Source organism: Choloepus didactylus, chromosome 10, assembly GCF_015220235.1.
Source record: "Choloepus didactylus isolate mChoDid1 chromosome 10, mChoDid1.pri, whole genome shotgun sequence".
NCBI lineage: Eukaryota > Metazoa > Chordata > Mammalia > Pilosa > Megalonychidae > Choloepus > Choloepus didactylus.
In genome coordinates this window covers 45,456,438-45,482,420 of record NC_051316.1, presented here as the reverse complement: position 1 = coordinate 45,482,420, position 25,983 = coordinate 45,456,438, and the positions used below count along the sequence as shown (strand labels likewise).

The 25,983-nt window shown below is 39.6% G+C and overlaps 1 protein-coding gene across 5 annotated transcripts in view; it reads right to left on the bottom strand.

Annotated features, from left to right (window-relative positions):
- Positions 1-25,983, bottom strand: part of TRPM3 (transient receptor potential cation channel subfamily M member 3) — a 596,233-nt gene that overhangs the window by 116,283 nt on the left and 453,967 nt on the right. For 4 of the 5 annotated variants that reach the window (XM_037798450.1, XM_037798452.1, XM_037798453.1 and 1 more), the window contains 3 exons: positions 23,379-23,451; positions 1,546-1,646; positions 17-151 (listed from right to left, as the gene is read on the bottom strand). In XM_037798450.1, the coding sequence (XP_037654378.1) occupies positions 17-151; positions 1,546-1,646; positions 23,379-23,451 (309 nt within the window). The remainder of the gene's footprint in view (positions 1-16; positions 152-1,545; positions 1,647-23,378; positions 23,452-25,983) is intronic. The other variant, XM_037798451.1, reaches the window with a different exon arrangement.

Sequence of the window (25,983 nt, the reverse complement as noted above, 5' to 3'; positions counted from 1 at the left end):
CTTAGCTTGGTCCTACCGTATTGTACAATTCCTCTAGTCTGGAGATGGTAAGAAAACGGTGCATGCTTACTCCATTCTCTATAAGTAATTTCACAAAATCCACTCTGTCCAGCACTAGGGCATCCAGCATAGCTTGCTCCAGAGACCCCACCTGTAAATCAAGTCACTGAGTTAATGTGTCCCGTGGCATAGTGTTGCAGTTTTTTTTCATTCACCTGAATAGTTTAGAAATGGATGCCTCTGACATCTGGTAAACCTTTAGCACATCCAAGAACATGCTAGCAAGACTCATCCCAGCTCCACTTGTGGAACAGTCTCACCCCTTCCTATGTTTTGGGGCCTATGTTTGCAAATAGCAGCCAAGGATTTCTAGTTCCAAAAGCCATTTCCTCCCAGGATCTCTTTCTTGCTCTGGATCCTGAAAAGGGCAAAGGTTTGAAAGGAGTTCCCCATTCAAACTTCTCTGATCAAATTTCTGATCAAACAACACCAGTGAAGTGCCAACGTGGGTACTTTGATATCTTCATTTCCATCTTCCTTAGGTTCTGAATAAGATCACCAGGCTGACTTAGAAGAAGGACACAAGGAAACAGACCAAAGGACCTAAGTAGATACTGCTTTTCCTTACAGAGATGGGGGAAATGGAGGCAAGATTTGTCCCTTAACTAGAGAAAGAACAATCTATCTTCTGGACTTGTCTCTGGCTAAGATTTCTCTTTCATTCTATCCACAAATATTTTCCTTGACAAATCTTTCTGTGCTAGCAATTTGCTAGCCCTAAGTGAAGACATATGCTCAATACCAGGCAGATGGTCTCTGTGGAAAGGAAGGGTTAAAGAAAGACTTGTACAAAATTGGTGTAGTCTTTCAATGATTCCAGGCACAGAAATCAAATTTCAGGCTGCTAGGCTGCCTCCTGGGGATGCAAGTGCATACCACCCAATGGCCAATTTTCCAAGATATTATTTTTGGTTGAGTCAATTGAGGGAAACAAACCAAGAATAGTTATATAAAGCTTCGGTTCCCTCTGTGCTGTTCTTTGGGAATAGGGAGGACCTGTGCTCAGCCCCCAGGACCAGATGGCATCTGCATGCTGAAGCCTGCTCAATCCGCACACCTGAGGTGTGACCCAGCCATAAACCAGCATGCGGTGCCACCACTTGGCAGCAGCAACCTCTTCCTTTTGTCCCCCTCAACAACCAGAAACAAACTACTAATTCCTCTCCTGCCTTAATTTTGATTAATGAAATTTTGTCTCATAATTTCCTTTTCAGTTCTATGAAAAGAAATGGCATCATTTGCAACTGAAAATTGACACCAAATGCCACTCAGAGATGGAAATGTTTGGAATGTTTGGAGTTGTGCTTAGTTGTAATTTCCACTAGGTGACGGTATTTCTCTAAATATGAGAGGGAGTTAGGCCAGGGTTGGTGCTACAAAGGAGCATTTCTATCCTAAAGAAAAGGCAGTGGTTTCCTGAGCTCATAAACAAATACCCTTGCCCAAGCGGGCAAGCTTCTCAGGGGGTGAGGACATATACTCTACCGGCCACTGTTGCCCATAAATAAAGATTTGGCTGCGAGCGATGTCCACTCTGTTCCAGGCTAAAGCTAAGCTCAGTTGGTCTGGGGCAGAGGCATTGGCTCCTATGTGAGACAAATGGGAGAGAGAGAAAATACTGATTAGTTATTATAACTGGAAGATCCTTTTCTGTCATTCTCCTATTAACTCCGTCTTCCTGAAGAGCAGACCTGGCTCCACAGTGTGGTTTCTCAACGTCACCACTATTGACCTATTGCGCAGGATAATCCTTGGTGGTAGTGGTGGTGGGTGAGGGCTGTCTTGTGCATTGTACAATGCTCAGCAATATCCTTGGCATCTACCCACGAGAGGTCAGTAGCATTCTCCCCTTCTCCGCTGTGACAGCTGAAGATGTCTCCAGACATTGCCAAGTGTCCCCTGGGGGCAAGCTCTGCTGGTTGAGAACAACTGTTCTATGGCCTTCCTACTCAAAGTGTGGTCCATGGATCAGCAGCATCAGCAACACCTGGGCCCTTGTAACAAACGCAGAACCTCAGGCTCCATCCCAGATCTACTGAACCAGGATCTATACTTTAACAAGATCCCAGATAATTCATGTGCATATTAAAATTTGAGAAGTGCTGCTCTACATGATTAGACTTTTATATTGCGTGGTGATGGTACCCTCATGAACTAGTGGGCCAGCTTTGCCACTCTATTGAAAAAGAACCAAGAAGCTCTTTGCCAGAAAGGAAAACAAGTGGCTGGGTTTTACTTTGGTTTGTGAGTAGAAACCACTGGAGCCTTTCTGAGTTTCCCATTTCACTCCAGCCTCTGTTTCTAGATTTGCGCTGTCCAGTGTCGTAACTACTAGGCATATGTGGCTATTTAAATTTAAATTCATTAAAACTAAATAAAAATTTCAATTCCTCAGTCATATTAGATGCATTCCAAATGCTCACATGGCTAGTGGCTACTAAATTAGCGCAGTTCAGAATATTTCCATCATCACAGCAAGTTCTGTTGGACAGAGCTGGTCTAGATAAATGCATCCAGCCCATAGATGCAACCTACCAAGCAGCTGGATGTGAGACTGAGAATGAGGCAGTGTGGTAGGTGGAGAGAACTTTGGAATAGCATAAAGGGATCTGAATCTGCCACTTCATGGCTGTGCGACATTAGACTTCTCCAAGCTATGCTTTATCATCTATGAGGTGGGGACAATAATAATTGTCTTGCCTACCCAGCTGGGATGGTGTGAGATTGAAATGGACTCATATAAGTGAATTCACATGAGAATTCAACAAGTGTCTTTGCTGTGCTGGGCAACATAGACATCCCTAAATATATGCTCAACTCCATGCTGCTGGATATCCCCCAGCAGAGGAGTAGGGCAAAGAGTAGGCAAAGTATTAGTCACTTCTACATGTTGTCATATGCGATGTCCCAAATAATCTTGGGAATGTGGTCTATTGTCTCCATTTGACAGATGACAATACTGAGGTCCAGAGAGGTTGGAGTGAATAAAGTCAAAGATAATTCAGCCACTAACAGGGGGGAAATGGAACAGGCATTTATCATGCCAGAGGCGAAATCCCATCACTGCTGATTCCGATTTTTTGTGACAGAAAGAGGGAAGGGGTAGCAAATGCTAATGCTGCCCATTCTTCTGGATTCTTCAGCAGAGGAGGGCAGAAGCAATGAGCTGAGGCTAGGGTTGCTGGTAATTAAGCCCTATCAGTGGTTTCCAAACTTTGCTGCACATTAAATCACCTAGGGGAGAGTTTTAAACCTCCCTATGCCCAGGCGGCACCCCATGTCAATTAAATCACATTGTCTGGATCCAGACTGCAATATTTTTTCAAGATCTCTAGTGTTTTCAATGTACAGCAGAGACTGGGAATCACTGTGCTATATGCCTCCTTCTTGCCTTGCTTATCTTTGCCCCTTCCTTCTGGGTTATGAGTCACTGGCATCAAGAATTACCCACCACCTCTCACCCCCAAGCCAAGATGTTCTCTAGATAAGTGCGTCTCAAAGAACAACCTGGAGAGTTTCTTGAAATACCGGTTCCTGGGCCCCAACTCTCAGGAGGTCTGGGGTGGGGTCTGAGCGTCTGCCTGTCTAACAAGCCCCCAGCTGATGCTAATTTTGCTGATTTGGGGACCACACTTGGAGTATCAAGGCCCTAGAGAGCAGTGGCGCTATTTTCCCTTTGTAGATCCAAAGGCGTTTCTGATTCTGCTACCCATACATTGATAGATTTAATGTACATCACATATTTGTAGTACACTGATTAGTGTTTAGAATAGTGAATATTCATTCAGTTTATACAGGATTTTTTTCTCCATCCAGAAAATTATTTCTTATCTCCTCTGATAACAGGGACTGCAGGCTTATATCAGAGTAACAGGCATAAGGAATGTGTCAAAGTGTAATGACATCAACTTGAAGAGAAAAAAAGTGAAGGCTCATTTGGATTTCATTTGGAAAGGTATCTATTTCCGATTTCCTTCACTTCTTTAGCTGGTCTGTTGGCTATTGCTGACCTGCTGTAATGGTTTTGTCGTTCCCTTTGTCATTTGTGGGCCACAAACCCATGTCAATAACTGAAGCAGAAATCTGAACAAGAACACATGGCAGGAAGCAACACTGAGGTCAGTGTGAGCTACAGGTCTGAATGTAATTAGATAAGTGTCAAGTGAAAGCAAGACACCAATGAGTATTGACTTTTCAAAAATTGAAAAAACATCCCATGAGAATGATCCTTGATGTTTGGTGATTCCTCAGAAGGTTAAACATAGAATTACCATATGATCTGGCAATTCTACTCTTAGGATTATACCCAAAAATATTGAAAAGAGGGACTCGAACAGATACTTGTTCACCAGTGCTCATAGTGGCATTATTCACAATAGCTAAAAAGCAGAAACAACCCAAGTGTCCATCAACAGATGAATGCATAAACAAACTATGTTATATACACACAATGGAATATTATTTAGCTGCAAAAAGAATGAAGTTCTGGTACATGCTACCAACTGGGTGAACCTCGAAGACATTGTGATGAGAGAAAAAAGCCAGAAACAAAATGATGAATATGGTGTGATTCTACTTATATGAAATACCTAGAATAAGCAAATTCACAGAGACAGAAAGTAGACTAGGGGTTACTAGGGGTGATGGTGGGGAGGAGGGCATGGGGAAATATTGGTTAATTGGTACAGAGTTTCTGTTTAGGGTGATGAAAAATTTTAGGTAATGGATGGCGGTGATGATAGCACAACATTGTGAATGTAATTAATACCATTGAATTGTAAACTTAAAAATTGTTGAAATGGGAAATTTTGTGTTATATATGTGTTGCCACAATAAAAATTTTTAGAAAAGTTCATTGATGGCAGTTTGGATCTGTGGTTCTTAATCCCCATTTTCCTGTGATGGTCACAGTATTAGCAGTGAAGTTCCTACACCCAGGAAAACCCCTCAGTCCTGAGCAAACCTGGATGGTTGGTCACCCTATTCTCAACCAGGGCTTACATTGGAATTGCCTGGGATCCACCCCCAGGGTTCTGGTTTAATTAGTCCTGGGCATTACAGTTTTAAAAAGTTTTCCAGGTAATTGTAATGTGAAGCCAAGGTCAAGATCCTGTAGTCTGGATAATATATATTCATTCATTCATCTGTTCATTCATTTACGCATTCAAAGATACTGAGTTCATGCCTAGTCACATGCTGGGCACTATGCCAGTATGAAGGCCAAGATGAGTGCTCACAGTCTAGAGGAGGACAGAGGCCTGAAATTCATTTATTTGTTCATCAAATATTTACTGAATACCTTCAGTGCAGGCACTGTTTGGGCATTGGGCATCGAACGGTGGATAAGAGAGCTAAGGTTCCCCTTTTCACAGAACTTACATTCTACTGGGGGTGGGATGGGGTGAGGTGGAGTGGACTGGGTACCAGAAAATAAACAAATAAACTAATAGCCAGCAAACTTTCAGATTGTCTAAGTACAATGGAGGGTCAGTGCTGCTCCCATGGTATGTGGGGCCTGGGTCTAGAGAAACAATTTGAATCACTCCAAATCAACATGGCAGCACCATTCTGGTTGCCCTATCTGATAATCAGATCCTGGAGAATGGAGGCCAGGAATTATTTGATTTCAATAAGGAGGAGAGACCTTTCTCAGAGAGAATAGGAAAAGCAGAGAAGGCGAGCAAAGAAACTAATACTCATGAGCGGAAAGAATATGACTCACCCTCTGACATCCTCCACACTCCTCCACTCTCTCAGAGTCCCCACTCATAGGGAAGATGAACCTGAATATTATAAGTCAAGTAAGAGGGGGTCCCATCTGCTGAGAAAGAGTGAGAGGGAGTGGGGACTCTGAGAGAGTGGAGGAGTGTGGAGGATGTCAGAGGGTGAGTCATGAGGAACGAGGGGATATCAGAGTTTCGGAGCAGAGTTAGGGCCCAACTGAGGTAAGATATCACAAATATGGCATGACACCAATGGGTACATCTTGCAGGGAATATTTAGGGGGGAGAGCATTAGTGTTTGGGGAAATGTGGTGTGTGTGTGTTTAACCATGGTGGTCATTAAACAATTCAATGAGTTGTTGATGGAAACTGTGGACACTCTTGGGTGTGGGTGGGGGGCACTAAATAAAAAGAGCTTGGGAGGCTCCTCTGACCTGGTTAGTTTAATTATGGTCAAATGTGATGCACTGAGGGTGGGGAGGGGAACAGGGTTTGCTGACCTTGCAATATCCTATGAGCTGTCAGGATTCTGTGCTATATAGGACAAGGCGGCCCATCCCCTGTAATCACGTCAAGGAGAATTTCTTCTTGTTACGGTCTTTGGACCTTTTCTTTTCTTACCTAAAGAATCTTGTCTGGATTAAATTTCTTCCTAGGGATTCTATTCACTCCCATTAATTTACTTTATTTTTAAATGTTGCAACTAATTGTGAAAGGGTTTTGGTCAATGAAAATCCATTCATTCATTCATTAAAAGACATCAGATTCTCTGCTGATATGAAAACTACTAAGGTGGAAGGAACCCCCCTGCAAAGCCCTGCATGTGACTGGGGTTGCTAGAATACACCTTCAACTATCTCCTTGAGTGGAAAGGCTGCCTTTCTTGGTGAGCTTCTCTTAGGAATGTGACTGCCACATCTGAGGAAAACCAAATTAAGGCTTGAAACACACACACAAAAAAGTAGATGAGGTCTGTGCATAATTTATTCCTTGCCCTATTTTCTTGCCCTGAAAGATAACTATTTCCTCTTGATAAAATAAATAGATAAACTTCCAGGTGAAAGTTAAAAGAAATCAGGAAAAAATGGGTCAACTTTAGTTGAAAAAAACTCTTATTTGACTTGTAAGGAACAAATCAAGCAGGTAGTTGAGTAAAAGAAACCTGATAAAAAATGGGGTTTTCGTTCTTGGTTTATCTTTAGTAAATAAAAAAGGTCATAATAATTTACATTTCTTCCATGCTTAGCTTGTGTCAGGCACTGTTTCTAAGTATTAATGTCTTTAATTCTCATAACAACCTATGAGGTATCATTATCCCCATTTTACAGATGAGGAAACTGAGGCACAGAAGCTTGTCCATGGTCAAGCAGCAAGGACATGCCAGAAACTAGACTCAAATCCATGCAGTCTGGTTTCAGCAGCCAAACTCTTGGTGTCTTCATTTTACTATCTCTGAGGTTCAGAAGGGGGTTGGGACAGACTTTAAAGAGGAGAAATGGATCTCCAGCTGGTTCACTAAACAAATTGTATTGCGCTCTGTTTCTTTGTCAGTCTTTATTTTAGGTACTGGGGAAAGAGGGTGGGACCACAGTCTCTACTCACAAGGGGTAAAAAGCTACAGACAGACACACACACACACATATTTTTGTCATGGGTTCTCTTTTGGGTTCTACTCATGAGTCTCTGTTTTGGATAGTGCCCCCCACCTCCCACCCCACCCAGGGCTACCTAAGAGTCTATATGCCAGTTTCTGAAGAGACTCAAAATGAACTGTCTTCTTAAATTTCTTTTGGACCAGTAAAGATTGGTTCTAAACCGGACTCCACTTACCCCAACCAGCCTATTCATTCCAAAAATTCCATGTCTAGTGCTGCAGCTCCCTGCTAGTCATAAATAGAAGTTTTCACTTTAAACAATCATGCTGTAAAAGACGAATAGCTACAAAACAGTAAATTAGCTGATATTTACTTTATAAAAGGATTATCTGCTACAAAGTATTTAACATTCTTTCCTTAATTAGAAATTTGTACGTGCATTGAAAGTATGATATGGTTGAAAAGATACAGCTTGAGAATACATTTTAGGGAAGTTACTGTCTGGGTAAATTGATGTACATCTGTATGGGCAAAAATAAGTCCTGTTTGGACATAGTTATACTCTGTTTATTTGGAAGTTTGATTTTCAGTTTTAATAAGATTTAAAAAATCCTTTCCTCAATTTAAAGTCCCTCTGATAAAGTAATTGGCATATTATTTATTTTTTATTTCTCCAGGCTATTTATCAGCTATAATAGGCTTGTATCCATTTGCGCTCTTTTAAAGGCATTCTGACCTGGAGTGGCCCATTATAAAAGCTTTCTCGGTAAAAAAATTTCCCTTCAAACCAGGAGTCTTTTTCATTTGAGCCTTTTTAGCATTTTATTTACATTTTATATTATGGTCTATATGTCTACCATATTTTAAGACTGATTTACTCATCTTTGAAGACTTTGCAGCATTTAATATAACACCTTATACACAGTAGGTGCTCTGGGGATTAGGTCATTTATTTATCCCATGATCTGCACTGATGCAGGCTGGCCTCTTGTGAGATAGCGGCCAGATGGCAGTTGCCTGGCTCAATTCTGGTCCCTGTCAGGGTGCCCTTTACCAGAGTGCAGGTGAGTGGCAAGTATAAATACAGGCTGTAACAACTTCTTTGGGTGGACAAGAAAGAGCACTGAGTTATTTATTAACTGTAGAGTCTTAGGAAAGTAACTGAACTTTTTTGAGTCTTAGTTTCTTCAATATAAACTGAGATCAAAAACATCTCCCTCACAGGGTTACTTTGAAGATTAAATAGGACAATAGATGGAAAAATTTGCTTTGTTAAATTAAAGCATTGTGCAAAGATGATATTATTTTTAGCATCTTATATATTGCTGACAATACATTTACAGATCAGACTAATAATGCTGTCAACCATGTATACATTCCTGGAGGGAGAACAACACTAGCCAGACTATTTTACTGTTTCGACCGTAGTCAATACAATGATGAGGCATCACTGAAGCTTTGCTACAGCAAAACAGTATTTCTAAGAATTAAATGTAGACAATCTCTAAACCACCCAGGCCTTATGCACATGTCAGAATTGCAGATGGGTGTTGAAGGGGAGTGGTTCTCTTACGGAGTTCCCATCAAAGGCTACCGTATACTGAGGTTTTCTCTTCAGACTCTCCCCTAAGTGAGGTGATGTTTGTAGGCCCGAAGATACAAAGAAGGCAACGCGAGAGTCTGCTTTTAGATATAAATATGTTTGAATGATAGGACTGATTGTCTTGTAGGAACATCATTTGAGGAGACTGGTGGTGTGTTTATGCCTGGCAGCCCAGGCCACAGACAGGGGGTTCTGAAGGGACCTGCCTCTGGCTGCTTCCTGAGGCTGCCTGGTAGCAGGACTTCCACTGGGCTCAGTGCTCTGTGTGGCACCTGAGGGAGTCGCTGCCCTACCAGCCTGGTCAGAGCTGACCCAGGGCTCCTCAGGGACCGGAGCCAAGCCATATCCTCCCAGCAGTGGTGCCGTCTGGAGTGAGAGCTGGACTCATCCTTTCCCTGGGACCTCTGCACTTTCCAGCCCCTGGGACACCAGGGGTGGTAGGAAGTGGCAGTAAAGCTGTGTTTTGTTTTTCTCTTATTTATTGTGTCTGAGTTTTCTGGCAAGGGCTCACTCAGTTTGAAGTCCTGTTCTTAGTTGCATTTTCAGGGCTAGGATATTAGACTTCTATGGGCCAAAGATGCACTGATAACATCATAAAGTCAGGTATTTATAAAAATATGTCCCGTCTATATGGTGATATTTTCCAAGAGTTTCCATGGTAAATATTACCATTATTTCTTTGTTCCTAATAAGCAGACATGACAAATTAATTATAAGGCTTATTATTTAATAACATGACTAATAAATTATATGGCTTATTATTTAATAGCATGGTAAAGCACCATGGTGTTTCCTTTGTCTTTTTTTTCAGACCTACCTAAATGGATGTGGCCTCTTTATCATATCCTTTCCTCAATAAAAGAAGCCAACACTTTACCAAAGTCTCCTGTTAACACATTAGCAAACGACTTTATAATGAAGCATTGTTTTATGTTCAGTATGCAAAGCTGAAAAAATATGTTAGAGGCATAGGAGTGAGTAAAATAAACATTGTATTGTGTTATCTGCTTGCTTGTTATATGACAAAAAGGCATTCACTTACATAGCTGTGCAAGTAAAATATTTGCATCTTTTATCTTGACATCTTTTAGCAAGATTCTACGGAAATAATATTAAACCTTGTTTGAGGAGTAGGTAATCCAGGAACCATATGCACTTTATTTTTATTAAAGTTATACACGCACTGAGTTTAGAGAGCCACACATTCCTACAAAATTTGTTATGAAAAACACAAGTCTTAACTTCCCCATTCTTCCTTTCCCAGAGTCAACCACTTTCATTTCTTGCAGGTGATTATTTTGGTCTGCTATGTGGCTGGTTTTTGAAGATGGCTTCCAATAAACCATATCTCCTTTGTGATATGCTCTCCTGCAATGAATCTGGGTTGGTCTTGTGACTTGCTTTAGCCAATACAATGCAGCAGAAATGACGCTATACCAGTTCTTGGCTTAACTAAGCCTTGAGAAGGCCTGGCAGCTCCTGGTTTTCCTCCTACTCCTGGTGCAGAACTGATACCATCGGTCTCCCTTACTCATCACCCAGGGGATTTCCTATACCCCTCTCCTGTGTTGGAGCCCCTGTTTCCTGTGCCCCCATATTTCCCTTTTTTTTTTTTTTTTTGGCTTCCTCTTTCATTTTGCTGGTACACTTTTTAGAGTAATTTCCAAAGAATTTCATGGGAAATGAATTTTTTGACACCTCACATCTGATGTCTTTTTTTTTTTTTACCTGAATAGTTGGCAGACAGAATTCTAGATTGAAAATAAATTTTCTTTGTTATTTTGAAAGTGCTGCATGATTGTGTGATAGGTTTCTGCATCATTGTTTGGAAGTCTAAAACATTCTGGCCTCTGGTCCTTTGCCTGCGGGGTGTTTTTCTCTCTGGAAGCTCTTGGTGTATGTGTGTGTGTGTATGCGTGTACACATATACATATATTTGCCTTCCATGTTCTGCAATATCATAATATAATTGGTGTGGGTCTGTTTTCACCCCTGGACCTCCTGGTGCTGAATGCTCAGTGGATCCTTACAATCTGGAAACGTATGCCCTGGAGTTCTGGCACATTTTCTGGAATTGTTGCATTGATGATTTCTCTCTTTCCTTTTCTTTTAATCTTTCTGTCTCTTTCTCTACTTCTGCAAGAATTCTTCAGCTTTTAACTCTTCCATTAATTTTTTATTTGATGTTATCATATTTTTAATTCCCAAGAGCTTGTTTCAGGTTTTTAAATGAACTAAATGTTTTAGAACACAGTTCTATATTTTCTTTGATTTTTTTTTTTTTTTTGAGCATATTAATGATGGTTTTGGTCAAGTTTCCTTCTCCCTTCAAGGGTTCTACATACTCCAAGTTGCATTTCTCTGCTTGTTTGCTATGATCTCTATCTTCCAAGTTAGAGGTTGTTTTAAAGTTTCCTTGGCTGCTCAAGCAAATACCATGCAATGGGTTGGCTTAAACAACGGGAATTTACTAGCTCATGGCTTTGAGGCTGGAAAAGTCCAGATGAAGGCACCATCAAGGCAGTGCTTTCTTCCTGAAGACTGGTGTTCTGGGATTGGCTGCTTTGATCTTGGTCCTGGGCTCCTCTGTCACATGGCAAAAGCACATGGCGGCCTCTCCCAGCCTCTGCCTTCTCTTCCTGGTTCCACTTATCTTCAGTTTCTTGCTTCCCATGGATTTCTCTCCCTCTTTGTCTGAATTTCACTCAATTATAAAGGACTCCAGTAATAGATAAAGCTGAAGAATTCTTGCAGAAAGTAGAGAAAGAGACAGAAAGAGCCATCCTGATTGAGCTGAGCCACACATTAACTGAGTAACCTCATCCAAAGGTCCTACTTACAATGGGTTAACATCCATAGGAATGGATTAAGTTTAAAAACATGTTTTTTTTTTTTCTGGGGTACACACAGCTCCAAACCACCATAGAGTTCTTTCCAACATGTCTGATAATTCTTGTTGATCTGCTCATATTTAGGAATATGGTACTAAAGAGATAATTGGAAGGCCTGAGATCATGCATGGAGATTATCTACTTCAACTTCATTGTAAGATAACTGGTTGGGTGACTTAGCTAGAGAATCTTTCATATTAGTATCTTTAGGTATTTTCTCTTGGGAAAATACAACTTCACAAAGTTTTATTTTAAAAGGCTTTTAAAAGGCTCTTCTAATCTCCTGGTAGGATGAAGACCCAGCTGCCAGCATTCTGGGAGCCAAGTGGGGGAAGAGGGCTAGGGTTTCCGCATCAAAAATACATTAATTTTTTTACTGCTCTGTTTTCAATGCTGTATACTATCCCAAATGTTGCACTTGGTGTCCCCTTGTCTAGAGAATCTGTCTACCTCGTTCAGAGAAAAAATCTTTACTTTGTGGTTAGGGAGGGCTTTGGGGGATAGGAGAGAGTGTATGGCATTTTGGCTGCTTCTTAAAAAAGACTTTCCACAAATTCTTTTACATTTGCCCTCCCTTCATTTCCCCTTTATGAGGTTTTGGATGCACCATTTCTGGGCCTTTTGGGTACTCAGAAGTGTCAATAAATTTGATACCAGCTAAGTATCTGTTTGTTTTCTGGTCTACTAGATTGTTTCCCATTCTTCTATCTTCTTTTCCTCTTCCATGTCTAGAAATGGCATAAATCACTTCTGACCACACCCTACTGGTGGAAGCACGGTCACATGGTGCTAACCTCTCAGCAGCAGAGACTGGGATATTTAGTCTTCCGAAGTACACAGAAGAGAAACCAGTATGGTGAACACAAACTATTCTTTCTGCCACAATGTTTTTAATAAAGAGTCCCTTACTCCTGTTTTAGAGGGGTTTGGAGGAGAATAACAGTAGATTCATGCGTTCACTGGGAAATATTTATCTAGTCTATCTGTATTATTTTTTAATGCACCAAAGAAGGTTTAGCTATCATTGATCATTCAAAACATGTCAAAAATGGGGGCAGTCCTTCATATCTGGTCCGGGCCATGGATGCTGAGGATGCAGAGCAAGTGTCTAGACTCAGACAACCTGAATTCATTCCCAGCCTCTACAAACTACCAGCTGTGTACCATTGGTCAAGGTACTTAGCTTCTCTGTACCTCAGTTTCCTCAGCTGTAAAATGGATGATGACAGTACCTGCCTCATTGTGATACTGTGAGGTTTAAATAGTTAATACTCGTAAACATAGCAAGGACTATTAGTTGTTATTGTGTTAGTTTTATTATTGTTATTGTTATTATTTTTATTAATGGGAACTACCTATTTCAGAACTGTGCTGCTGCCAGTCTGCATGATTAGTAATTCAACTATGTAATGATTGATTTAATGAATGAGGCTGATTCATTGCTCTCAAGTAAGTCAAGGAAGAAAAAGTATGATTCTGTAGCTCTGCTGGGAAGTCAGCAGAGATGACTTATTTACAAGCTGAGTTTTGTAGAAGCTTTGGGTTTAAAATTAGCTTAATGTTCAGGTCACTGAGCACATCATTTGCTGTTCCTGTGCCAATTCTGAGGCATGAGCGAGTTATAGAGTGAAGGGATGTTTAGCTTCTGTGTCACAAGGGGCCTGGGATGACCACATCGGTTTTAAGGCCTGGCCGTGTGGTGCAAGCAAGGAGTAATGCACCAGGGATCTGCAGACTTGGATTTCAGTTCTCCTTCTTCCAAACACCAGCAGAGGGCTCTCAGTTTCCTTGTTAAAAAGGACGAGTTTGGACTATAATTTTTATGGCTCTATCCAGCTTTAAGATTCTACAATGCGACAATCTTAAGGACGCGGTCATAATCATGAAAATCTGCAGAGAATGGCCTGACCAAGGCTACAGTCATGGGGTCCATGATCCTTGCAAATACCTGAGCCTACGTGTTTCTCCTTTCCTTCTGGTGGTTATAGCCCTGGAGCAAACACCACCGTAACAGAACATGAGGGACATACATTTTCAAGCTCCACTCTCTCACTTACTTAGAGCTAAAGAAATTATTCTCCTAAGATTTGGCACCAGAACTCCACTTAGGGAGGGGACTGTCTTTGCAAAAAACACCTTAAAAGTCTGTTTATGATAGATAAGCCCTTGAAGGCGGGAGCTAAACACATCAGTAAACAGGGTCAAACTGCTCTGTCCAGAAGGAAAAGAGGAGTTGGTTTAACCCCTAACGGAAAGAATGAGGAAGAAGAGAATAGTGGGAGAAAAAGGAAGAGGGGGGAGCTCTAAGATAGTGTCATGGATGAAGGATCCATGGAACGTGCCCTGTGCACAGCAGCCAAAGGATATCTTCACACTGGGGATGGCTGCCGTTCAGTTCAAACTTGTTTGCATTATTGAGAAGCAAACCTCTAATCCATCCCTCCATACATTTTCAGAAATTTCTACATTTTACATCTGGACTAACATGATAAGGAATAGGAAAAACATACACGGATCAGGAGCCTAAGACAGATGTGACCAAGAGAACGTAAGTCTATCAGAAATACTGAAAGTCCTGGGCAGGGCACAGGATTTGCAATTCTGCAGACTCCTGAACTGAGAGGTTAGAACCCCCCTTAGTGAAATTTAAGGAGTAAGAGAGCCCCAGTTTATGTCTGGGCTGTTTATATTTTAAATGACTTTGGCTAGTGGTTGAATGGTCTGGTACTCAATTTCATGTCTTTCAATTAATAGACATTTATAGCAGGCTTTGTGCTGGGTGCTGGGACACCAAGGTGAAGAAGGCATGTCCTTTTCTTTAGGATTTAGTAATTAAAGCTGGATTGATAACCGAGGTGATTATACTCTGTTTTTCAATTTGCCTGGGACATTTTTGGCTTATTCCATTTGTTCTGGCTTAATTATTATTACTGTCCACAAGACAGTCCCAGATGGGAGATGTATTATCTGGTAACCCATTTCATAGAGTTATTATGAAGATGAGATGACAAAATTTATGTGAAAATGCTTTGTGAATTGTAAAGCACTACACAAATAAAAGGGATTAAGAGACTTTTCTTTTATTGTATTCTCCTATTAGAGACAAACAGAAATGTCTAAAATTACTCTCTGCTTCAGTCTCTTTGTAGTTCTGCGATCTGTTCAGATTTGCAAGAAAATAAACTTGCCAGGAAATTAATTTTATCTTAAAGCAGTTTGCCATTTTCCCAATCATTTTCCAGATTAAATTCCTTTTTTGTGTTCTGTTCTGGATCCTTACATTTGTATGCTAGAGGGGTTAGGTTCTCTCCATTGGGTCCTTCCAAATTTAACATTTTATGATTCTGATGTGTTTTGGACAAGGAAGACACCCCAGTGCCCTAGAAAATTTTAAAGCCTATTATGGGAGGGAAAGGATGTGGAATTACTACATGTTAAATATTTACCATAAGAAGGCATAATGCCTGTCCTCAAGGCACTTCCACTCTAATCATTCAGTGTAATCATCTCATATTCCAGTGTAATCATGAGAGAAGGACCATTTCCCCTCATCACAGAGAAGGAGACTGAGGTGTACAGAGGTTAAATAACTTGGGTAATGGTGCATTTATGTACTAAGTAGGATTTAAGAATGTATCTAATCTGATCCTAAGCCTGTTCATCATTCATTCATGAGTTCAACAAATACATACTGAATATGGACTATAAGCCAGACACTGTGTATCTGTGTATATGGCAGTGAGTCACACAGATGTGATCCTGGCCCTCACTTCTAGTTTGACATCATCATCATCATCATCAGTTAGGTCATCCTCTATTAGACAGATTTTCCCAGCTACCATGTTAAGTGCCTGCTGGAGATTGAATCATGCTCCTCACAAAAGACATGTTCAGGTCCCAACCCCAGTCCTGTGAGTGTGAACCATTTGTAAATAGGACCTTGAGGATGCAGTTTTAGTTAAGGTGTGCCCAGACTGAATATGGGTGGCCTCGATCTGATAAGGCTGAAGTCCTTACAAGCAAAGGAAACTGGACACACACAGAGTCACAGGGAGGAGTGAGAAGCTGGAAGTCAGTGGAATCTGGAAGAGAAAGGAGAGGACACCGCCCTGGGACAGGAAAGCCAGGGAACCCAAGGATTGCCGGCCAGATAGAATGCTACTGAGCTGTGGAAGAAGGCCTTCCAGCTTCTGAAACAGTGAACCAACAAATTCCTGTTGCTAAGCTAACCTATCATGTAGTATTTGTCATAGCAGCTGGGAAACTAAGACAGTGCTTTACTTGCATTGTCTATTAAAATTGTTTCAATGTCTGTGAAGGAGGTGTTATTAGTATCTCAGTTTTACAGATTAGGAAACTGAGGCTCCATGAGGTCAAGGAGTTTGTTCAATCAGAGAGTAGTGATGCTTTGAATAAGGTCACCATGCTCCCTGTTGTCAGGCCCTTTTACTGGGAGGTCTCACTTTGGTAAGTACCATATTGAAGGGCTGGGGGCAGTCGTGGTGGTGGTGGTGGTGGTGGGGGATTTGGGAAGATACGAGACGGTTAAGCCTGGGGAAATTAGACCTATATATAATTATTTTTCTAAGGAACAGACTTTGGTCTTGGGAGAAAAAGTGATAAGAATGTAATTTCCTTTAAAATTTTTCACCAAAATAATGACGTACAGACCATTAAAGTTGAAAAAGGCAATAGTGATTATGATGATAAATAATCAATATTTAGTCAATAATGTTAATAAATGACATATTTGGGTCTACCTGAAATAAACCTTATAAGCAGGTCTTGGGTGAATGTCTGAATCTTGATTAGTATTCATTTAACCTAGTTCCCATGTTTGTCTACCAAATAAAGAATTTATTCCTGGTACATAGATTCTGAGGTATTTGCATTTGATGTAAATCTGACACTGCCCCTCAGTACTGCTTTTATTACAACTGTAGAGACATGCATTTTTTTAAAGGTTGCTTTTGGTCCTAGCAGTACCCTTTCCTCCCCACTGTACTCATTACAGAGCCTCTGTTTTTGTAGGGAACTCATAATTCTGTGACTTGGCTGGAGGACACCCCATCTCCCATTTCCTGGCTATAGGGATTCTGCCATCTTCCCTGCCATAGTAATGGATTCAGAGCTGAGCACTGGGAACGATGAGTGTTTTTTACTGGCATTTGTTCAGCTGGCTGGGTGTGAGCCTGGTGCTGTTGACGGCTGTTTTGCCGGACACTGTAGAGACTAACATCTGAGAGATGGAGGACAGACCCCGGAGAGGACCCCCAGAGTTTTCAGGAAGTCAACATCCCGCTCTGTTAAGCACTTGAGATCCCCCTGGAGCCATGGGGAAAGTGCCTGACATTTCTGTGGCAGTGTGGACCCAGGGAATCTTGGATCCCCCCAAACCTCATACATATAATATAAAGAAAACTGGAAAGAAATGAGGAGACATGGGTTCCAGCCTTGGCTCTGCCACTGATTTGCCAAATTATATTGGAAAGAAATGTCTTTTGGGCTTTTGGCCTCAGTTTCATGGTCTGTAAAATACATAGGGTAGCAAGGTGGAAGAGGGGTACTGTGGCTTCAGGGTGGCTTTGGGAGGAGGTAGTAAGAGGTGGGTGGAGAACATAGGTTATGGGGGGCCCATGCCTGGGCTCCAACTGCTGATGGCCGAATCCATCTAAGTTAAAAGATATAACTGAAGTGGTCAAACCACCAGGAAACAATGCCTTTGTGGAAGCCCCCTTTACAAGTCAAGGGACACAGGAAGACTAAAGTGGCTTTAGGCAGAGAGTCTCCATAAATCCTTTTGTAAGGAATCTACATTGTAAAACTTTCTTGGTGAGTTTAGTCCCTAACTAAACTACTTCTCTATTCTCCCATGGTTTACTACATAACAGCATGCCCTCCTTTTATGCCTACAATTATGCCATGCATTTTGCCTTTATAGGTCTCTTCTGGAAAAATTTCATCTACTTCCACTTGTGTAATACTTAGTAACTATGGGTGACTTTGCATCTCATATAAAAGAAGAAAATATCAAGATGGATGTCTCTCCTTTTGACATGAATAAATAAGGATATCTAAACAGCACCATGTTAAGAAAATAATAATAATAATAAGCAAGTAAGAATATCCTGTATTAAACTGCCTATGTATTGGAAGGAAGGGAAGCAAAATTGGGCACATGATTAGAAATAATTTTTGATTTTTGAAACAGGGTCATAATAAATTCCTATAAAACTCATTCATGAATCATCCAAGTTTTTGTGATGTAGCTTCTCAGGAAACATTCTAGAATTAGTTAGTTGCTTATGAGATCTATCAGGTTGCATAGAGTTTTTGGACATGAGCTACTTCAGAACAACTACCAACATTTTTGTTTTACTAGGGACTGATTAAGCCATTTTAAAACTAAAATGCATTAGGTGGCAAGACTAATGATCGACTGATGTCAGTACTAGTTTGTGATAGTATCTCTGCGTTTTCTAGTTAATAGGTTAGGAGGGGCATGCACTTAGAAGTAGCTCTGGAACATTAAATATATTTTAAAAAAAGACTTTATCTACCTTTTATTTCAAAAATTTTTGGGATACGTTTTATAGGAAGATGGGTCCAGAACATAGTCCTCTTATTTGTTGCTTTGTATCATCTAAAGGCATTCATTTTAATTTTTTTTTTCTAAAGTAAAGCTAGATAGAAATATTGCCTATTCTTTTTTGCATTTGGATTTCTTACTTCACATTTTTTTTCTTACATTCTGCGTAAATTTACAAATATGCATCTTAAGGAAGTTGTCATCTTCCACCTAGTATCTTTAAGTAATTAATTAGTTTATTAATTATTGATAACATTACTTTTTATGTCTGAAGAATAAAAACACATAAAACAAAAGGACAGCAACCAAGTAATTATCTCTGAAATGGTTGTATAAGTTCATGGGAAAATTTGCTTTCCTACACATTGTTTTCTTTTAGTTGTGCTTTCCTATATCTCTAGCTTAGAGTCCCCAGTGGTATTTTTAATGATTTCTCAGATCAATAGTGATTAGTTATTATTAATGCCTATGGTTTATGTAGATACTTTATTTAGATATGGCTTTTGTTGTAGTCCTTCAATTATATATATACTTGAACTTTACATTTAATTCCATAAGATACTATCTCCTTTTATTCATTTTGACATGAACAGATTGTAGAATTTTCTTTACCTTGGGTCTCTTTCTCTGATCCATAATATGTGATAACATATCTTTCCTATTTTTCCCTTAACACATTTTTAAAAACTAAAGTCCATACTTTATTCAGCTTTCTTTAGTTTTTATCTACTGCCCTTTATCCCATCCAGGATACCACATTATATTTGGTCATCGTGTCTCCTAAGGCTCCTCTCACCTGTGAAAATTTCTTTGATGTCCCTTGTTTTTGATGACCTTGACAGTTTTGAGGAAGAACATATTATTTTTGTACTCTGTTTTACCTCTTATAAAGTGTTTTCCAGAAAAGGAAGTAAGCAGTAAAGGTTGTTTTCTCTTAGTGCCTCAGATAAATTTCTTACTGATGAAGATTCAATGCAGAGAAAAAGAATTTCTCATCTATGGAGGACAGTGATTCATCCCAAATTTTAACTTTAGTGCATGTAAATGAATGAAAGAGTATAAACTAACATGATTTGATTTTATATTTAGTTCAAGGTCTACAATAAAAGATGAAAAAATTGGGGGTAACTTTATCTACAGAAAAGGTCCAGGGGCCACTTATGGTAACTCTGAGCAGACCCAAGGCCCTGAACAGATGTTCTCTGGCTTTACTGAGCCTGAAGGAACAGGAAATGCAGATAGGATAAGGAGGCTGAGAGCGTGGACGGATAAGCACTGGAACAGTTTATTAAGGTAAGTTTGTGATCCTCTCCAGCGGAAGTCTTCTCTGGTTGTTATGATTTAGGCAGGGCCTGGCCAAGAGAAGGAGCTGGACACAGGGACTTGGTGACTTTCCCAGATTCTCGAGTTACCCTTCCCAAGTGTCTGCAGTCCAGAAATATCAATGGCACCAGACCTCCTCTGTGTAGGGTAGCCTGGCTTTTCAAAGAAAAATACAGGACTCCCAGTGAAGTTTGAATTTCAGATCAGCAACAAATATATTTTTAGCATAAGTATTTCTCATGCAATATTTGGGAATACTTATACTAAAAATTTGCTATTTATCTGAAAATTCAGGACAACCAGGAGTCCTGTACTTTACCTGGCAGCTCTAATTCTGAGTCATTTTCTTGGGCTCCCCTGTGTGTGTGGATGGTGGGGGTGATGTGGGAGACAAGGCTGAAAGAAGAGAAGAGTGTATACTCTCCACCAGCTATTATCTTAATGTGAAGGACAAATGTGGCATTGATTATTCTCAAAAGCCACCCTAGTTCAGAATTTGAAGAACTATGGCCTCTTACATCTCTGAGCAACATTCTCTTGTCTTCTCCTTTCTCTCTTCGTTTTGGAACAGACACCTAATAAGCTTTTTTCATATAAAAATTATCTTCCAATATATACAGATCCTGAAGAAAATCAAACCCAACAAGTTCAGAATCAAGGAGTAAAAAACATTTTCCCCACAGCCACCTGCTTTTTCATTTGTTCTTTTTTTTGGGTCGGGGGGGAGCTCTGGATTATAAGTGGGTAGTTTGGTGTTTCTCTCCTCCTCCTTTCTAACTTCTGGTTTTCTCAGGTGATGAAGAAAGAATAAAAACAGGACTGTACAAAGACTCTCCATGCATTAGATAATTCAAAACAAAATATGATTGTAAAAATAAGTGATAAACCATGTTATATGCCCCAGTCATGAAAAAAAATACATATGAAGAATAATTAGACAAAAGAAAGACTTTGAAACTGATATAAGTATGCCTTTGGCCTCCAAAACTGTCAGCAAAATTATTATGCTTGCACCCTTCAAAATCAACTGGGTCAGCATCAAGGAACATTTAAAAGCCTTCACAAAATAGAGTTGACATGCCGTAATCTTTTAATGGCATACATTCCCATTTGCATCAACTGCTGCATAAATAATCTTCATTATGGTGATTAGAAATGTGAATTTCTTAGAGCAATCATAATTTCCTTTAATCTTCTATGGCAGTGTTTTTAAAACAGGTTATGAACCATTAATGGATCATGAAATCAATTTAGTGGGATTTCATTAGCATTAAACAGAAAGAGTAGAAAAGATCAGAATAGAAAATAACCAATTTTCATTGCCCATAGTCAATATAAATATTTTTTCATGATACTTTAATTTCAATTGTTACATCTATATAAGTACTTGATATACTCAAAGAAAATGTGTTTCTTACTATGAGTCATGCTCAAAAAAGTTGGGAGACAATTATTCTATATAATACAACAAATACATTCTAAGATGGATCAATAGGTGAAGTATAATTTTATGTCTCACAAGTTGGTGAAGGAAAAAGAAAATATTTTTACCAATAATTCACTTTTCCATTTGCTAAGATTTCTGGTCTAAAGTTATAAATGTGGTGTTCTGCTTCTTTTTATCAGGGGATAAGGATATCTTGGTGGTGGATGTAAGTGAAAACTGTGGCATCAGACCATCTGATGTCATGTCCTGTCTCCACTACTTAGTGGCTGGCTCATCTTGGGCATATTGCTGAATTGCTCTGTGCCTCAATTTTCCCATCTAGAAAATGGAGATTGTAACAAACTGTTCTTATTGAGCTGTAAAGATTAAATTAATTCATACACTTGCTTGGCACAAAGTAAGTTCTCAATAAATGTTAGCTACCATCATTATTACTTTTTCTCATTTTTATTTAAGAATAGCAAATATCATAGACATTTGCTTGCCTCAATGTTTTATTTTTGCCTCTGATAAAGGGAGAATTGGATTCAGAGGATCCTTGGTGGGTCAGTTCATGCACAGGCCTTCAATTCTTCTCTCCAGTGTATGTTTAATTTAGTTCATTGAAATTAAAGGCTTTAGAGAAGAGATTCTTAACCTAGACACATGGATACACTTCATGGGATTGTCAACATCCTGACATATGGTCAGAAATTTGAGTGACTGTGCATATATATACATTTGGGGGTGGAGGTGGGTGGAGGAGATTGACAGCTTCTATTGTCTGGGGGGGGGGGGACCACATTTATATAGTGGAAAGAGTTAAACACACCTGGACCAAAGTCCAAACTCTACTAATTAGCACTGAAACCTTTAGAGAGTGACATAACCTCTTATAGCCCCACTTACTATCTGTAAAATGGGGATGGAAAATATACCCTACATCATATGGTTGTTGTGATATTAATGTTTACAGTGTTTGTAAAAAGTTTAGCACAATGGCTATACATAGTGGTCACTCATGTAAATACTAGCAATGGGAAAAGGCCAGGTACACTAGAAATTGGAATACAATGGTTACTGTTCTGAGCTGTAATTTTGGAGGGCTGAAACTGTCACAGAATCTTTGAGCAATCCATTCCTTCCTAACTTATCCAACAAAAACTGATTGAATGCCGCTATATGTTAGGCACTGTGTGAGTTACCAAGAAAGCAGTAATGAACAAGAGCTTATTGTCAAGGCAGACTACAAATAGGCAGTGAGCAACCAAGTGATAAATGTTACAGTAGGAAAATGTGGGGCTAAGGGAGAATGTAGGGCACATTTCTATCCCACCACATTCAACAAGTTCCTGGTTTTGTTTTGCACTTCCAGTTTTCATTTCAGTACTGAATACAGGCAATTTCCTTTTGCATATTTTAATGCTGACTATTAATAGTAAAATGTAATAGACAGATTAAGGATGGGATTTAATTTGCAGAACCTGGAGAAATCTCTTCTCTTGGCTATGGCTCCAAGGATGAGTACATGTAGTGAGAGGCCTCTTTATAATAGGGAGACTAGAGAACAGGACAAATACCTACCTCATAAATGAAAATCATACAACCCAGGTTTTTTCTGTTTTTGCCCTAACTTCCAAGAAGGTTGGTGTTAAATTCAATGCTCATTTTAAACAAGTACAGTAGCCTAACTTTTTTAATTTATTTCTCCCTTTCTCTGAATAGTCTTTGATTTTCCATTTTAATGTCTATAACATATGTTTATATACATATAGTTATTACACATTAATTAATATACAAATACATTTATTATAAGCCATATCTAATCATTTTTAAAGGTAGATTGGATACTAATTATTATTAAATAATCTCAGATAACTTGGAGGATTACATGTTACATCAGCCTTTTCCTTTATATATTTATTATAATTCAATGGACATGATTTGAACAGTATATTAAACTTTATAAAATTGAATCACACTTAAACAGGTGTACTCTAATAGAATTTAATAGCAATAACCATGTCATGTAGGAAAGCTCCTTATGTTATCAATGACTGAATGTTTTGTGGTATTATTTGGGATTGGAATGCTCTCAAGAGACATAAGGTTGACGTGTTAATCCATTTAATTATTTTTGCAGTCTCCGGACACAGAAACTCTTTTACCTTTGAGTAAAGCAGTCAGGATGGCTAGATCAATGTCCTGGTGTCCTTCCGATCCCATCCGAAACACGGTAATCTGCAATTTGAGACAAAATGACCATTAGCAATACACTTTTTCCCCCACAGAAATTAAATCAATAAGACCACATCCGAACATAGACTACCTTAATATCTAAAAGTGGATGCTTAATCACAGGGCGAGCACACCAAGCAAGAGCCCAAGGAGAGTGCTCAGCAATTCATTAGGAGAAAGATGCCTCAGTAGCCTCGAAACAGAGATCACCTTTGATAACTGCAGTGGGCATGGGTACAATGAGGAGAAACCAGAGACCAAGGGAAATGTCCCCTGCTATTATTTCAGGTTTTCTTTTTTCACAGATTATATTTTATTTAACAGAAAATATATAACAGTGGTGAAAGAAGAAAACCAAGATCATGGCATGCCCAGGTTTTCCCATGCAAACTGCTCCTTTCATATCCCAAAAGCAGTTTCCCCAAGAGGGTCAGGCCAGAGAGGAATCACCAGGGGAACATCCTCAAAAACTCCTTTCATAGTTTTATAAAACTAAAAGCACATTGATGTATGCCATGTGGGCAGGACCATGTAAATACTGATCATTCCAGTTTTTAAATTGTGACTTTCAGGATTTTAAAAAAATGTGTGAAGACAAAAAATGTAAATTGAGAAATAAGTATTTAATAATAGCTAGTTATTCTGCTCTTTACTAAACAGTCCTACTGTGTGTGTACGCACATATTTACAACACAGCACCAGTACACTCATCCCTCAGTAGCAGTTATCCAATGGTTTCAACACTGTGATTTCTCCAGACCTTTCAGTGCTCCCATTGGCCTTGAATCACCTTTAGAATAATTTAGCAGAATACTCAGATTGTTAGAAGGGGAAAGTAGACAATACAATAACATTTTTCCTTTTGGTAATCCAGGGGAGCAAAGTATTCTCTGGGGAAGAATAATGGGGAGGACAGTGATGAGATAGCAGTGAAGGATCAGTACATGTTGGTGCCTCAACTGTTGACAAGAGACAGAGAAAGAGGGAACAGGGATATTCATTCTAGAAGAAGATGTTGTTGCTGACAATTGATATTGCTACCATGAACTAGCCATTGGGAATAGTCTCTGCTTTTATGACATTGAAGAATTTCCCTCATAACCTTACAATTTCCCACTGCAAAAATAAATAATGAGAAGTGTTATTTGTACACACACACCATGGGTCACTAAAGTCCCAAGTTTACATTTCCTGGAAGGATCTTTATTGGCACATGGGAAGCATCATGACATCCTCATTGCTGTGCAAGGGAGGATTTATTTTTATCTTGTGCACTAAGAAGTGAATCTTCTCACCAAATGTGGTTTAATAGGCCCTTTCCTTTGTCACTTTAAAAAGGCTGACTCAAGAAAGAAAGTTGCCATTCCTATATTGTATTTAGGTTTAAGAGACAAAGAGAAGCATTATTATATGGCCACAGGCAGTAAGTGGGAGCAGAGTTCAAGTACAAAAGATTCAGTATGGAAGGAAGGGTCAGAGAGCAAGTGCCCCAGGAAAGAATAAAACTCATTAATGAGTTCCTGACACAGGAAAGGGACATATCATTCTGGTTCTGACAATGTGAGACAAGAGCAATGGGGTTAAATATCACTAGTTCCAGTCGACAGGCTAAAGGTGATTTTGGAGCAAAAGTTTGCCTAATACTCTGCATAGAAAGAGTAATTTGCTCTAAAGAGTAAGGCTGTCTTTCTTAAGGAACCCTTTTATCATCTTTATAAAGACTTGATTATGAACTGCATCATGGAAAAGCATAAAACTTTATTGAAGAACAGGAAAGTCTACCTTACTAAATGGAGGGCTATTTTAAATAAATTGATGGAAAAATGAACTCACTATAGTAAACATATTGGTTCTTACTAACATAGAATTAATTGTAATTTCAGTAAAAATTCCAATAATATTTTTGTGGTCCCTGATAAAATGATTCTCAAATTCATTTGGAAGTGTAAAGCTCTCATAATAGCCAAAAACTTTCAAAAGATAAAAAAAAAAGAGCAGGAAGGGAGACTTTGTATTACCAGTTCTGAAAATTTATAAAGCCATGGAATTTAAAACAGTATGATACCAGCACAGAGATGGTTAAATACATTAATGAAATAGGATAGAACCCCATAGACATTACCATGCATATATAAGAACTTGGTGTAACACTGAGAGGGCATTGAAAATCAGGGACAGCGGGGAACTTATGGATAAGATGGCAGAGTAGAGAGCTCCAGGACTCACTCCTCCAAAACAGATAGTGGACAGGCAGGAACTATCTGAAACAACTGTTCTGGTGTTCCGGAGGCCAGGAGAGCACTGTACATCAACCAGGGAAGAGTGGGAGGAAGAGGCTGAGAAATCGAGGTAAAGAACTGTGAGCAGCTTGCTCCATGGTGGCTGCTAGTGCCCATCCTGCACTCTCAAGGCAGGCTGCCTCTGGGTCTGGTTCCTGGTTGGCTGCTGCAGATGGAGAGGGACATGGAAGTCCTCTTCCCCAAGAATGGGGTGGGGGGGGCAGGTCTAAGCACTGTACATGGCATGTGATTAGAG